Source organism: Poromitra crassiceps (genome assembly GCF_964638095.1).
Source record: "Poromitra crassiceps genome assembly, chromosome: 14".
NCBI classification, from domain to species: domain Eukaryota; kingdom Metazoa; phylum Chordata; class Actinopteri; order Beryciformes; family Melamphaidae; genus Poromitra; species Poromitra crassiceps.
The window spans coordinates 29,810,955-29,825,887 of NC_139633.1; the positions used below are offsets into that span (position 1 = coordinate 29,810,955).

The window sequence follows — 14,933 nt, forward strand, 5'->3', positions numbered from 1 at the left end:
AGTTGGTTTGTTCCTCAAAGGGAGTTTGCCCACGGCCAGCTGACAGAGTTAGTGTGTTCCTCAAAGGGAGTTTGCCCACGGCCAGCTGACAGAGTTGGTTTGTTCCTCAAAGGGTGTTTGCCCACGACCAGCTGACAGAGTTAGTGTGTTCCTCAAAGGGAGTTTGCCCACGGCCAGCTGACAGAGTTAGTGTGTTCCTCAAAGGGAGTTTGCCCACGGCCAGCTGACAGAGTTAGTGTGTTCCTCAAAGGGAGTTAGCCCACGGCCAGCTGACAGAGTTAGTGTGTTCCTCAAAGGGAGTTTGCCCACGGCCAGCTGACAGAGTTGGTTTGTTCCTCAAAGGGAGTTTGCCCACGGCTAGCTGACAGAGTTGGTTTGTTCCTCAAAGTGTGTTTGCCCACAGCCAGCTGACAGAGTTGGTGTGTTCCTCAAAGCAAGTTTGCCCACGGCCAGCTGACATAGTTGGTTTGTTCCTCAAAGCGAGTTTGCCCACGGCCAGCTGACAGAGTTGGTTTGTTCCTCAAAGCGAGTTTGCCCACGGCCAGCTGACAGAGTTGGTTTGTTCCTCAAAGCGAGTTTGCCCACGGCCAGCTGACAGAGTTAGTGTGTTCCTCAAAGGGAGTTTGCCCACGGCCAGCTGACAGAGTTGGTTTGTTCCTCAAAGTGAGTTTGCCCACGGCCAGCTGACATAGTTGGTTTGTTCCTCAAAGCGAGTTTGCCCACGGCCAGCTGACATAGTTGGTTTGTTCCTCAAAGCGAGTTTGCCCACGGCCAGCTGACAGAGTTGGTTTGTTCCTCAAAGCGAGTTTGCCCACGGCCAGCTGACAGAGTTAGTGTGTTCCTCAAAGGGAGTTTGCCCACGGCCAGCTGACAGAGTTGGTTTGTTCCTCAAAGCGAGTTTGCCCACGGCCAGCTCTACGCTGCATTCAGCAGAGGGAAACGAGCAGCCAGTGTGAAGGTGTTTGTGGGGGACAACAAGGACAGTCTGACAGACAACATTGTCTACACTGAACTGCGTTCACAGCAGTGGTGTATAGCAGAGTAGACGCGGTTAGACGGCGTATACCCACCTATTTTTCAGATGGCTTTCTAGCGGCAGATTCCACCAAGAAGCGCTGCGTTACGGCCGCGAGGTGGCTGCCAGAGCTGGTCGCAGCCGGTAGTGAATGAGACAGTCCACGCCTGTGTCCACCAGAAGCGGCTCTCCACTCTGCTCCGCTAAACATATGCACCCTGTGTATTTTCGCAATCAATTAACTAAATTCAGTAACGTTCAGGTTATGGTAGCCTAATTGTTAGCTATCGTTACATTTGTAGCCTATAATTCAATCACTCATGTTGTTGTTTTTGTAGACACCAATAATGACTGGCCAGCAAAAGTAGTTTAAAGTAGTAAGTAGTTCAAATCCACGAACCTTGACCTCTCACCTCAAGATATCTGAATGAGAGTGGGTTCCATAGGTAACTACCACAGACCTTGAGACCTATAGGGAATTCAGGGGATATGGTTTTCCTAGCTATATTGACAATAAGGGGGTTTCTGTGCAATTTCCAGAACAGAAGTGCTCGCCACCCGATCGCCAAAGAATGAATCACAGCATTATCTTTTCTACGGTGTAACCGAAGGTCTTGCCGCCTTCATGCGGTGCTTTGGAGTTATTTCCCCCCCAGCTCCTCCCATACCCCGCCCGTTTTTTCTGGGGGAGTATCCGAGACCCGTTTCATTGTGTCCCACCCACACACTTTTAAACCAAAGTTACACCTTTGTATACAATCACGTTCACTGGCTTAAACCCTCCTTGGCTTGAAGCAGCTTCTTCTATCCATCCTGGTGTACTTGTCCTGGTATTAGTGTGTCACACTCCAGGGCCGCGGCCGAGGTAAACGGCGTTATGGTTTCCAGGGAGATGTCCCGGTGGTCGTGCAGCTGGCCGGGGGTGGTGAGCAGCCGTGGACTCCGGTGGTTCCGGGAGCCGTTGGAGACGCTCGACACCTCGTCGCTGCCGTCCTCCAGGCGCTCCGACCCCACACTCTGCTGCTGGGTGGCCACCAACACCTGCAACCCAATCACCAGAGTCAAACGTTAGCATTTGACATGTCTCAAAAGCAGGATATGTACAATATCAATGTACATTTTAAACAAAATGCCAGTGGCATATGTTTCTAAAACGTGAGATTCTACGTCCTCAATGTAAATGTGAAACAAAACGCCGGTTAATTAGAAAAACCTGTCGTGCCTTTCCAACATTAAACGTCAATGAAACAACTTTGGTTATCTTTAGGCAACAAAGCAACTTGGTAAAGGTTAGGGTTATGGTTTGGGCTAGGGTTAAAACAGGTCAGCCAGTCCCACCCCTACTCCCTTCGGCGTCCCCAACATACTATCAACATGAGACATTCATGAACATGAATATTAACATCATACATAGACTCTGACATGTATAACGCTCATATTCACGTCTCTAGAAACGTGATGTGCAACGGATCTTTGTTCAAAAATTTTGGTAATTTTACATTTGCGAGGCTTCTGGACATGTACAATGCACACATTGTTTTCTGCCAACTGGGCTGACCTGCGCGTCCTTGTGAAGCGTGGTGTCGTGATGGTAAGACACGAGCTCATTGCTGAAGTTCACTGCTTCCACGGCGTTGCTCGAGCAGACTCGGTTGCAGCCCAAGATGGTGGCGAAGGCCCGGCGGAAGTCGGCGTTGAAGGCGTAGATGACCGGGTTGAGCGAGGAGTTGGCCCAGCCGAACCAGACGAACACGGCGAAGGTGCTGTCGCTGACGCACGGCGGCTCGCAGAACGGGACCGTGCAGTTGAGCACGAAGAATGGCAGCCAGCAGCACACGAACACCCCCATGATGATGGACAGGGTCTTCAGCACTTTCGTTTCCTTCTTGAATGTTTTCAGGGAGTTCTCATCGGCGGGCCGGTGCTGCTGCTGCTGCAGCTGCCTAGGGGTGTAAAAAAAAAATCTGTGGTGGGTAGAGTCCTGAAAATCTATAATACTCCCTTAAAAATGACTCGAGTAGGCCTAAAAGTGAAAATTATCATTTTGAGAAACATACTAAAGTAATAGTAAAAGTGAATAAAAGTCGTTAATCGTGACTACTACCCCTCGTTTTAGGGGGAACCCAGGACCTTCTAGCTGTGAGGCGACAGTGCTACCCCTGCACCACCGTGCCCCTCTCTTTTAACTAGATTATCAAATCTAGTTGGCTGGGACACCGGCCCGATATTGTGTTGTGTGTGTAAGGTATCGATATCGATATCCGTGTGTCCAAATTGCATGAAATGCAGCACTGCACTCTGTCAGTTTCTCAGCAGCGCACTCCTCCAGTTTGAAGTCGATCAGACAAATGGTTCTCGAGATAACCCACTTTTTGCCTTGCCAGTAGGTGGTGCTATGCTGAATTGCATGAAATTTGGCACTGCACTCTGTCGGGTTCCCAGCAGTTTGAAGTCGATCAAACCGTGAGATAAATCACTTTTGGTGTTGCCAATAGGTGGCACTATGCCGAATTGCACTGAAATCTGCCAGGTCGCCCTAAGCACACTCCCCGAGTTTGAAGTTGATCCAACAAATGGTTCTGGAGATAAACCACGTTTTGTGTTTGCCAGTAGGTGGTGCTATGCTGAGTCTGTGTGTGTGCGTGTGTGGGTGATGATGTGGCTTGATAGATGCAAGCGGATTAAATGGGTTTCCTCAGGAGGGTGGCTGGTATCTTTCTTAGGGATAGAAGCTCGGTCACCTGTGAGAGGCTCAGAGTACATTGATTTGGATAAATTTTTATGTTTTGTGCCGTGTCAGATTTATAGCAAAATCAATAAAGCCATTATAAAGCCCATTAAAGTTTTTTTTTTTACCCTCCAGCCATTTTTGCATACAATCATGAATTATATGATGTGACATTCATCTTCCCATCACCTTATTTTGCTGTAGAAATAAAGCAAAAATACAAGTTCAGCTTGAAAAAAGAATTTATTGGATGAACACATAACATCAATCAGAGGGCACTATAGAGCTCAACAGTCATGTGACGTTTCTTGCCCCAGAAATGAATAACCCCATTCATTTTCTCCATAGACATTTAGAAAAATCAGAGTTTTGAAGCTTGAACCAAGCCAACCAGTCTTCGTGAGAATCGTGAGTAACCATACAACATTTCACTTTCAGCAAAAACAAGAAATAAAAGCTAATTTTTTCGATCTTTTTTTCCATGCATTTAGACTCTTATGTCAAAAAAGTCTGAAAAGCCAGCAGTAAGCACAGAAGTACACAGTTGTTGAAGTACACACCTAGCCTCTACGTGGACGTTCTGTAATGAAAATTTTGAGTATGATTACGTGTGCCGTTACACCCCTAATATATATACTAACTTCTATAACTATATATAATATAATAACTATATACTATATTCGATTAGATTTGTTTAAATGGTTTACATGTTGAAATTTCATTATTTTTCTTCTGGCCACAAGGGGGTGCACGTAAAAATTGCCAGTGCCGCTGCTCTTGCAACTCTCGAATCAGGAGCCTCGCACCGTGAGCCTCGCGGACAAGGGCTGCAGCAGTTGGCTCTCTTGGGAGCCTCTCAAAAAAGGACAAAAGAAAAAATTAATAAATACATGTGGCTATATAGGCTATTCCTCCACATCATGTACAAATAGCCTATTAGATAAAAAAAATTCTATATGATGAGGCATTTCGCTATTCTTCTAATGCCTTGTCATCTAGAATAGGCAAATAATAAATATAATAATTCTATTTATTAATTCTATTCTATTCTATAAGGTATTTTGCTATTAGAATAATAGCGAAATGCCTCGTTAACATAATTATATTTATCATTATAATTATCATTTGCTGAAAAATTAAGCAAATGCAATAAAAAAAAATTGCACTAATTATACATCTCAGACAAGCACATGAATTCACAAAAATAGGCTACAGAGTAAAAATAATAAAATTAGAATAGCCTAAAATACACACCTTATCCAGGGTGTCCACTGCCCCCTTGCAGCAGTTATAATCCATGAAGATGGCTGGCTTGTGGTGGTCTGCACCACATTTGTGCATGTGCCCGTTGCCTGGCTCGTGAAGGTGAATACGCTGGACCGGACCTCCTGCGTGAGTCCAGCAGCTGATGGGGCACTGGGCCCTATCTTCGTACAGGCGATATCCCCCATGCCTTAAGACAGGCAAGATAACAGTCCGCCTTGCGCATTTGTCCAGGTGGTATGCCGAGTTTTGCAACCCCGCCCAGCAGCAAAAAAAAGCATCCCCACCTCACGGGAGCATAATTGTAATGATTTATACAGAAATGTAACTGTTTAAAAGTGATATAATTGTCGGGTAGATGTGACCTCCCTGATTTCTAAGTTAAAACAGCCCCGAAATATGTTGGGGATGCAATTCTCAGCGGGGATGCGGAAACGTTCACGGCACGTGTCGCAGGCGCAAATTAGAGCCGTGCCAAAATCATCTGCGCCCCAAAATGGCTGCGCAAACGGGATTTGGGCGGTCTTAATTATTCACGGGTTTGGCCAGGCAATGCTAGGCATTACGTCAGTCAAAACAGATAAAGATTCTTGTCTCGCAATGGCTTCGCGTGATGCATGCAATATGCTGTAGGGCCTTGGCCACACTGATCCGTCAGAAAATGGACAGAACAGATAAACGGATAGATTTATGTCCGTTGCATGTACAAGTAACCTACTTGTACAGCAGGTGGCGGTAAGCACCTTGAAGGTGTCAGCGACCCACCTATTAACCGAGAGAAGAAGAAAGCTGGCGTCAGCTAGCTGTTAGCTCTGTGCGCAATGTTACTTATGTGGCAATAAAATGCCACCGAATGACCAGATTAGATGGTGAAATCAGACGGTGACACTGACTATCATGTTGTACAACAGCGGGATGGTGTACACAGCATTAATTATAGCCTCCTTCACTGCCTCGGCCGCCATCTTCTTTGAAAAGTTGAAACAAATCTCGGAACGCCTCCTCTCGAGACCTCGACTCTGATTGGCTAAACGGACAGTGACTATCCAACCATCCGACCATCCGATACAGAAAAAGTTCATCCCTCTTCAACTTTCTGTCCATCAAAACGTATGCAAATTTTCTGGATACGTACACTTCTGAGTGCTCCACGGACAGTCGGACAGCTGTCATTGAAAATGAATGGAAGTGAACAGAGAAATGAACGCACACGGACAGACACCACGGATCAGTGTGGCCAAGGCCTAAGTCTCTCCATCCGTAATATCACTTGTGCGAGGACAGATAGAGATGGAGAGAGCTTATTGACAAATCGTCTGTGGTGCCAATGACCCTCCGGGTTATGAAGGTAAATGGCCTATGTCCATTGTCCAACAAGTTTTCTCAATTCATTTCCCTCTGCGATGTGATAAAAGTTTCTCAGTGAGTTATAGTTGATTGCCTCACTGAATTATCTGCTAATACCCAATTTTAGCAGCATAATTTGATGTCCTGGCATGGCAAGGCTGTGCGTAATGACATATCCAAAAGGGATTTTACTTTGCGCTGCGCTGCACGGAGATTACGGTGCACTCCCAGCGCAGCGAGGTATTTAGCGCCTAAGAGGTCCTTTTCAAAGCTCTCTGCTGACGATAGGATAATGGCATCTATCCCCACATTGTAGCGCTGCACCTGCTTTGGCATGTGGCACGCCTATGCCCAGTACAATTATAACAGACATGCGCTTGTACCCGCCCCCAAATTTGCATTGGGCACGGTGTTAAACGAGCGCAATCGCAACGTGGAGGCCCACCATGAGGTCCAGCACCACCCGCCTCGCCTGGTTGGTCTCAGGCGTGGCTCCCTCTGTCCGGGGGTATAGTTGCATCCTGCAGACATATGACGTGGCGACGTCACAGATGGTCCAGATCTTTAGGCCGTACTGGCACGGCTTGGACAGTATATACATACGAAAGCCACACCAGCCTTTGAACTAGACCATCATTTCGTCTACGCATAGGTCCTGGCCGGGGTTTAAATCGTTGCCCTGAAGATGGGACGCCCGGTCGCTTCTTCCCACAGGCTGCAGGTCGCCTCGTGTTTAGATCTATATACCGCCGGCCAGCAGGAGTAGGCCGATGTAGGACTCAATCACGACCACATCCACAGGCTGCTAGTTTGGCTCACACTGGGCCCCCCTCAGGTTGCCGTTTTCAACTATGATGCTGATCATCTCCGACGTGATGAATTGGCGGACGGCGGCCTCCACTGACTCGCAGCGATGTATGGCGTAACGCGCTATGCCCGGAGTTGCTGCGGGGTGCTGGCACAGTGAAGCGGAAGGTGCGCTGGGTCAGTGGGGTACCAGCGCAACGTCCCATCCTTTGATCTCCACTCCGGCTCCGGGGGAAGGGCAGCTTCCTCCTCCTCGGTCTCGGTCTCCATATAGGTTGAGAACCCTCCGGCGAGCTGGAGGCCCCTGGAGGGCCCCAGGTCGGATCCAGGGCCCATCCGACTCCGAACCCTCGGACTCCGGCCGATGGCAGCGCGGAGTAACTCTCATCAGAGCCAGAGTCGGTCCGGGCTGTCTCATCCCCGGCCGGGGTCATCAGAAAAAGCCAGGGCTCGAAGTTGTTGTATCAGTGGTAAGAGAAGGAACGGAACACTCTCCCCACCTCCATATACTACATGTATATAGATTTGGGCAAATCTGTGCTTCCCAGGCATTGTTTTCGTCTTGCCTGCGACCACATAAACAACATCAAAATCAGCCCCATTGTCTCTGAGTAGCAGCCTCTCTTGAGAACTTTTGACTCATATCTATTTTACCTTTCACCTCAGCGGCTTCTTTACAAACTGCATCATGGTTTTATTCCATGGAGGTGGTCATGCGTGGGTGTGTGGGCTGTGGGCTCTTTCTGTGTGCATGTGCGTGTACATGTGATCATATCAAAGTCAAGCCGCACCAGCCCATCTCTCTCTCTCTCTCACACACACACACACGCATGCACGCACGCACGCACACACGCACGCACACACACACACACACACACACACACACACACACACACACACACACACACAAACACACACACACACACACACACAGCACCTCTGCACCTCACCAGTTGCAACTCAAGGATGCACTGCACATTTGAAGGCGTGCACATTTGTTCGAAAACACATTTAGAAACTAGTAATTTGAAGCCTTACCCTCAGGATGAATGCCTAACTTCAGGTAATCAGCGATTTATTTTGCAAAAATCCCTGGAAGTAAAACAAAAATTACACTTTTTGTGTAATCTTATTTTGATCTTGCCGCACGGCGGTTACGCAGCCCCAAATTGACAGCTGCGAGGGGTGGAAAATAGCAGGCATGGCATACGATAGGGCCCAAAGCCTCGGCCACAGCTATCGCTGACGGAGGCGTAAAAAAAGCACGTAATGTCACTTTTTAAAGGAAGTAGAGCAGGTAGGCTAATCAAACAAATAAGTATAGCCTACAACTAAGATATGCACAATCCCCCACTCGCTCCCTATCTCTTCCTCTCTACCCCTCTCTTCCTCACCTCCCTTTCTCCATGTCCCTATCTGTCCCAGAGTGGACAAATGTAGTGAAGTAAAACCATTACTGGCTCAAAAACATACTCAAGTAACGAGTACAAGTAGAGTAAAAAAAAAAAGCCCACATGAAAAGTACCTGTTTAAAAACTAAAACAAAAAAAATATCTACCTTTTTTATTCATCACTCGTGTGTTACTTGTACCTCGTACCCACCCCTGAAGAAAATGCAGATACACTTGAGTATTGCGATATGTTTTGTGATGCTGATTCTCTCTTTTTTATAGTTTGCATGCAAAGATTTGCGCCAGTGGTGGATTTTGTGTTCTGTTTAAACCCCCCAACCGAGTGTTATATCTTCAGCCATTTGACTCTTCCACTCCGACATAACAACTTTTCTACTGAGCTTTTATACATAGGTGTTGTGTTCTTTATAGTACAGTACACAACATAGCTCTTTGCTTACAGTATCACAATATTAAATCGTAATCCCTGTATTATGATATGTATCATATCGCCAGATTCTTGCCAATACACAGCCCTACCGCTGCCGGTTCCGGTTCTGGCTGTGGTCCACGGCCCTCTCGAGCGATGCGATGCGGCGGATCTGGGTCTGGGCGATCCGGTAGATCCTGGTGTAGGTGGCGATCATGATGACCACCGGGATGTAGAAGCTGATGAGCGAGGAGGAGATGGCGTAGGTTTTGTTGAGGTTGGCGACGCAGCTTCCGGTGTTGTTGTTGTTGTTGTTGATGTCGACGTTTCCGGTTAAGTTCCAGTCGCTGGCAGCCATCACCGTCTCCCTGCGCCGCCCCTCCTCCTCCTCGGCCCGGTGCCAGTTGAGCTGCACCGGGATGAAGGAGATGAGGATGGAGAGAGTCCACGCCACCCCGATCATGACGAACGCCACCCTGGGCGTCATCTTACGCTCGTACCTGAAGGGGCTGGCGATGGCCCAGTAGCGGTCCACGCTGATGATGCACAGGTTGAGGATGGACGCCGTGGAGCACATGATGTCGAAGGCGATCCACACGCCGCAGAACCGGCCAAAGAGCCATGTGCCCGTCACCTAGGGAGATTAGACTTTATTTATTTATTTATTTATTTTTAACACATTCACTGCCAGCCATTTTTCAATACTGTAGTTAGCTTCTGCCAAGGTTTTTTTTTGAGGATTCTGGCTCATCTTTCAAGAGCCGAGGATTCGTTTCTGTTAGGATTTTGTGAACACACAATATCTCAAAAGAACTAATAGAATGTGTGCTTTCTCTGTCTAAAAGAGTTAGTTTGTAGAGTTAGTAGTTATGTAAGCATTAGCAGTTGAATACAGCATGGTTTCAGCGTCAGAAAATTTATTCTGAGATAAACGGCTTTTTGTGAAATTCGATAGAACAGTCACTTTAACCATTCATTTTTGGCATCAGTAAGACGTCAGACATCTAAACAATAGTTTTGAACAGTAATTTCCTCCATAACAGCAGGAAACCCCTCTCTGCTTCAAACTCCTCCCTCTGTGGGCGTTCTCCTCCGCCCTCCTTGGCTCTGCAGCGGGTCTGTCACAAACGAGTTGCTGCTGCCTGGCTGCTGCCTGGCAGTCTGGATGGGGCTCGCTGGATGGGGCTCGCTCGTTTCTTGGCATTTCGGTTGAGAGCTCTGATGAAGCTCTTGCGATTCTGCGCTTATTTATGCTGCGTGTTTCAAAGTGTGCACCCAGTCTATTCTTGGAACCCCCCACCGTTGCCACCGCTTTGCGTCAGTGCGAAAGCGAAAGCGTTTTCACCATCCATTTTACATTATGAGAACGGCTTCCTCGCGCTTTTCCCTGCAGTTTTGGCTCGCCTCTTCCTACTCTGGAGAGACATGTCGCCACTCAGTGGGTCGGTAAAATAGATTATACACATTCAATACCTCCAATATTTGTATAAAAGACGTAAAAGGGTTGGATCCACGTCCCACCGTCAAAATTTTTTTTTTTTTTTTAAAGCCGAGATATCTCGTCTTTGGCAGTCAACCGTTGGATTCTGTAAGCCGAGATATCTCGTCAATGGCAGTGAACGTGTTAAGATTCTTTTTGGGGTATTTTTTGACACAATAGGACAATAGGGAGAAAGGAAATTAGATTTTATTCCAAACAAGCTATAGTGCGTATAGCTTGTGTAGTGCAAAACCGTTTCCCCCCTTCTGCTGCTTCTGGCAGTGAGAGTACGTGCGCTGCGTTCATGTGGTGTCGGAAAAATTAGTTCCGGACTGTTTCCTGTCCTCTTTGTTGTCACACAAAAACTAGAAACAGCTTCAACGTGTTGGTTAAATGCTCTGGGCACAACACATTCTCACCCCCAACTCGTCAATTATGGACGTTTAGTCTAGGTTGCTCGTCGTGGTCACTTCCAGAAGAGAAAGGTCACCGGGGGTGGGAGAGGTTAGGTTTAGGTGTGGGGGGGTGGGAGAGGTTAGGTTTAGGTGTGGGGGGTGGGAGAGCGCTGGGTGGGAGAGGTTAGGTTTAGGTGTGGGGGGTGGGAGAGCGTGGGGGTGGGAGAGGTTAGGTTTAGGTGTGGGGGGTGGGAGAGCGTGGGGTGGGAGAGGTTAGGTTTAGGTGTGGGGGGTGGGAGAGCGTGGGGTGGGAGAGGTTAGGTTTAGGTGTGGGGGGTGGGAGAGCGTGGGGTGGGAGAGGTTAGGTTTAGGCGTGGGGGGGTGGGAAAGGTTAGGTTTAGGCGTGGGGGGTGGGAGAGCGTGGGGTGGGAGAGGTTAGGTTTAGGCGTGGGGGGTGGGAGAGGTTAGGTTTAGGGGTGGGAGAGGTTAGGTTTAGGCATGGGGAGGAGTGGGGGTGGGAGAGGTTAGGTTTAGGCGTGGGGGGGGGGAGAGGTTAGGGTCTGGGGGAGGTTAGGTTTAGGCGTGGGGGGTCACTTCCAGAAGAGAAAGGTCGCCGGGGGTGGGAGAGGTTAGGTTTAGGTGTGGGGGGGTGGGAGAGCGTGGGGTGGGAGAGGTTAGGTTTAGGTGTGGGGGGTGGGAGAGCGTGGGGTGGGAGATGTTAGGTTTAGGTGTGGGGGGTGGGAGAGCGTGGGGGTGGGAGAGGTTAGGTTTAGGTGTGGGGGGTGGGAGAGCGTGGGGTGGGAGAGGTTAGGTTTAGGTGTGGGGGTGGGGTGGGAGAGCGTGGGGTGGGAGAGGTTAGGTTTAGGTGTGGGGGGCGGGAGAGCGTGGGGGTGGGAGAGGTTAGGTTTAGGTGTGGGGGGGTGGGAGAGGTTAGGTTTAGGCATGGGGGGTGGGAGAGGTTAGGTTTAGGTGTGGGGGGTGGGAGAGCGTGGGGGTGGGAGAGGTTAGGTTTAGGTGTGGGGGGGGGTGGGAGAGTGTGGGGTGGGAGAGGTTAGGTTTAGGTGTGGGGGGTGGGAGAGCGTGGGGTGGGAGAGGTTAGGTTTAGGTGTGGGGGGGTTGGAGAGTGTGGGGTGGGAGAGGTTATGTTTAGGTGTGGGGGTTGGGAGAGCGTGGGGTGGGAGAGGTTAGGTTTAGGCGTGGGGGGGTGGGAAAGGTTAGGTTTAGGCGTGGGGGGTGGGAGAGCGTGGGGTGGGAGAGGTTAGGTTTAGGCGTGGGGGGTGGGAGAGGTTAGGTTTAGGGGTGGGAGAGGTTAGGTTTAGGCGTGGGGAGGAGTGGGGGTGAGAGAGGTTAGGTTTAGGCGTGGGGGGTGGGAGAGGTTAGGGTCTGGGGGAGGTTAGGTTTAGGCGTGGGGGGTGGGAGAGCGTGGGGTGGGAGAGGTTAGGTTTAGGCATGGGGGGTGGGAGAGCGTGGGGGTGGGAGAGGTTAGGTTTAGGCGTGGGGGGGAGTGTGGGGGTGGGAGAGGTTTAGGCATGGGGGGGTGGGAGAGCGTGGGGGTTGGATAGGTTAGGTTTAGACGTGGGGGGGTCTCACAGTGACGGTCGTGTGAGACGTTCGGTCTCACACGACCTTCTTGAAGAAGGCCGAGACCGAAACGTCAAGAAATAAATCTATCCATCTGGGAGACATCTTGTTCAGCAGTGTGCGGAATATAATAATACTAGCCTACAATATATACCACACCAGTGTTCACGATACACAACTTGATCAAATCAAACAAAAATAAAACGTTCAAAAACACAACAATCAGAACTAGAGGCATAGCATAGAGACAGTCGGCATGTGTGGGAACGCCCACAAAATGTTATACTGTACGGCTGGCGCGCGAGTGGGGTAAAACCGACGATATATCTCAATGGGCTGACTCACCAAAGGAAGGTGCTGCGGCTCTATACTACAGGTTTGGGGATTCTAGAGCAGAACACAAGACGTCTGCTCAGATGTGCGTTTACTGCGGTGGTGATGGTGTCTGCCTGGGCTGGGCTAGCAGCTAAATTCTAACTTTGCTGAATGGATAGAACGGGGGATTTACCCCACCCTGACCACGCCTCCAGCCAGGCTGAGCCAGCTATCCCAGCGTCTATGACGAGACATCGCCTCAACCTATACCTCCACCGTTTCTGCAAAGTCTTGTGGTGTTACATGAATCCATTTGGAAGTCAGCCGCCTTTTTGTGATTGGCGATGCCCATTATCATGCCCGTTTCAGCCATGTGGGTGTGGAAAGTGAGTCAGTTCTAAGTCAATCTGGGAAACCCATCGGTTAAACCACAAAAAAACTATTTTTTTCTCTAACCTCTGGGGGCAGCACTGTTTCAATGTGGTGCAACAGGAACTCAAGAGGCGCGGTCGGCAGCGGAAAAAAATCCCTTTCCGCTCCCTGCAAGCTCTGCCATTGGCTCCAACGGACCGGCTCTGCCCATTAATGCATTTCTCTCTCAAATCTGTCCCTCGCTATGAAACAACTCTAGCTCGTTGCTAGTAGCAAGTAGCGACTTGCTACACGCTGAAAAAGGTACGTTTTGACTACACGACACCGGTCACGTTCACTTCATTTTGATCGGGTAAAGCGCAGCATGCGTGCGAGCGCTGTTACACCCCTTTTGACGGAGCCTGCCCACAGATGTTCGATGCAAGTCGAAAGTCTGTCTCGAGAGATTAGTTCTAAGTTGACCTCATGCCATGACCTGCTTTTCTAATACGTTTGGCGCAAATCCGTTTTTTCCTTTTTGAGATACCCTGGCCCGCAAACAGACAAACAAATGAAGCTCCAAACAGACGGAGAAACAAACAGACAGACAAACGAGAGATAAAACAGGGGTGAAAGCAAACCTCCCCGGGCGCTGGAGGCAAACGACAGAAACCCCAAAAACAAACACCTCGGAGATGGCTTCCCACGGCATGACGAGCACGGCCACGCACAGGTCGGACACGGCCAGCGAGACCACGAAGAAGTTGGTGACCTTGGAGCGCAGGTGGCGGAACTTGACCACGGCGGCGCACACCAACGTGTTCCCGAGCAGCGTGGACACGATGAGCACGCACAGCACGCAGCCCACCAGCACGCGCACCCCGCTGCCCCGCCGACGACGCTCCGCCCCTTCCTCCTCCTGCTCTCCCTCGCCGCTCGGCCCGTCCAGCTCCGACCGGACCTGGCTGAAATTAGTCCCGCTTGTGTCGTTTTCCATTTGTGCAACGTGGCAGTGCTTCTCAAGGAGCCCTCGTTTGACTTCAGATTAGCCCCATGGGAGGGTTTCTCTTGGACCCAAATCGGAGAATATTTTGACGGGTCAGATATGATTGTGTCCAGGATTCCCACGACTCTCCGTATTGAAGGTAGAGCGATAGCAAGAAACTAGGATCAGAACAGTCATCCTTCTGCATTCTCTAACTGGGTTCACGTCTTGTAGTAAATGAAACGATGCAGCTGAAGTGTAACAATTCATCACTTTGCTGGGGGACTGACTCCCTCAAGGGGTCCCTGGAGCCCTGCGGGGTCCCTGGAGCCCTGCGGGTCCCTGGAGCCACTGTGTTATCCAGTTGGGGAACAGCAGTGGAAGCCGTAGTGACAATCCGTGCGTAAAAAATTTTTCTTCAATACATGTCCCGCTTAATTCCTCCACCTCCGCCGTGTGCTGATCTTCTCTGAGATGATGACGCGTTAAATCCCGACAGGCCAAAGCGCACACACTCAGGAGGAAAAAAGCTCCCTGGGAATGTATCCACAGAAAGAATGGAAATAGACCCGTGTAATAATAAATCCAGGAGGCAGTTGTGAGTCATACTGGAGACTGTTAGTGCTCTGCTGTCTCGCTCTCCGCTCTCCTCTCCTCTCCTCTCCTCTCCGCTCTGCTGCTGCTCTCTGTGTGATGCGCACAGCAGCCCGGCAGCGCCCGAGCTCCTCTCCTCCACAAACAGTCCTATTATGTCTATGATATACTTGAAAAATAAGCGTCAAAATTGCTGTGACAAAGGGCCAAACAGCCATATTATCATTAGTGGTTCAGGTTGACTTCTTGAT

At 49.5% G+C, this 14,933-nt stretch overlaps 1 protein-coding gene across 1 annotated transcript; it reads right to left on the reverse strand.

Annotated features, from left to right (window-relative positions):
* Window positions 1-1,819: 1,819 nt before the first annotated feature.
* Window positions 1,820-14,100, reverse strand: LOC310788960 (D(1)-like dopamine receptor; the record flags this gene model as incomplete). Its single annotated transcript, XM_083650565.1, has 4 exons — window positions 1,820-2,038; window positions 2,565-2,958; window positions 9,092-9,615; window positions 13,792-14,100. The coding sequence occupies 4 exons, from the start codon at window positions 14,098-14,100 to the stop codon at window positions 1,820-1,822; spliced, it is 1,446 nt and encodes a 481-aa protein (XP_083506691.1).
* Window positions 14,101-14,933: the final 833 nt, after the last annotated feature.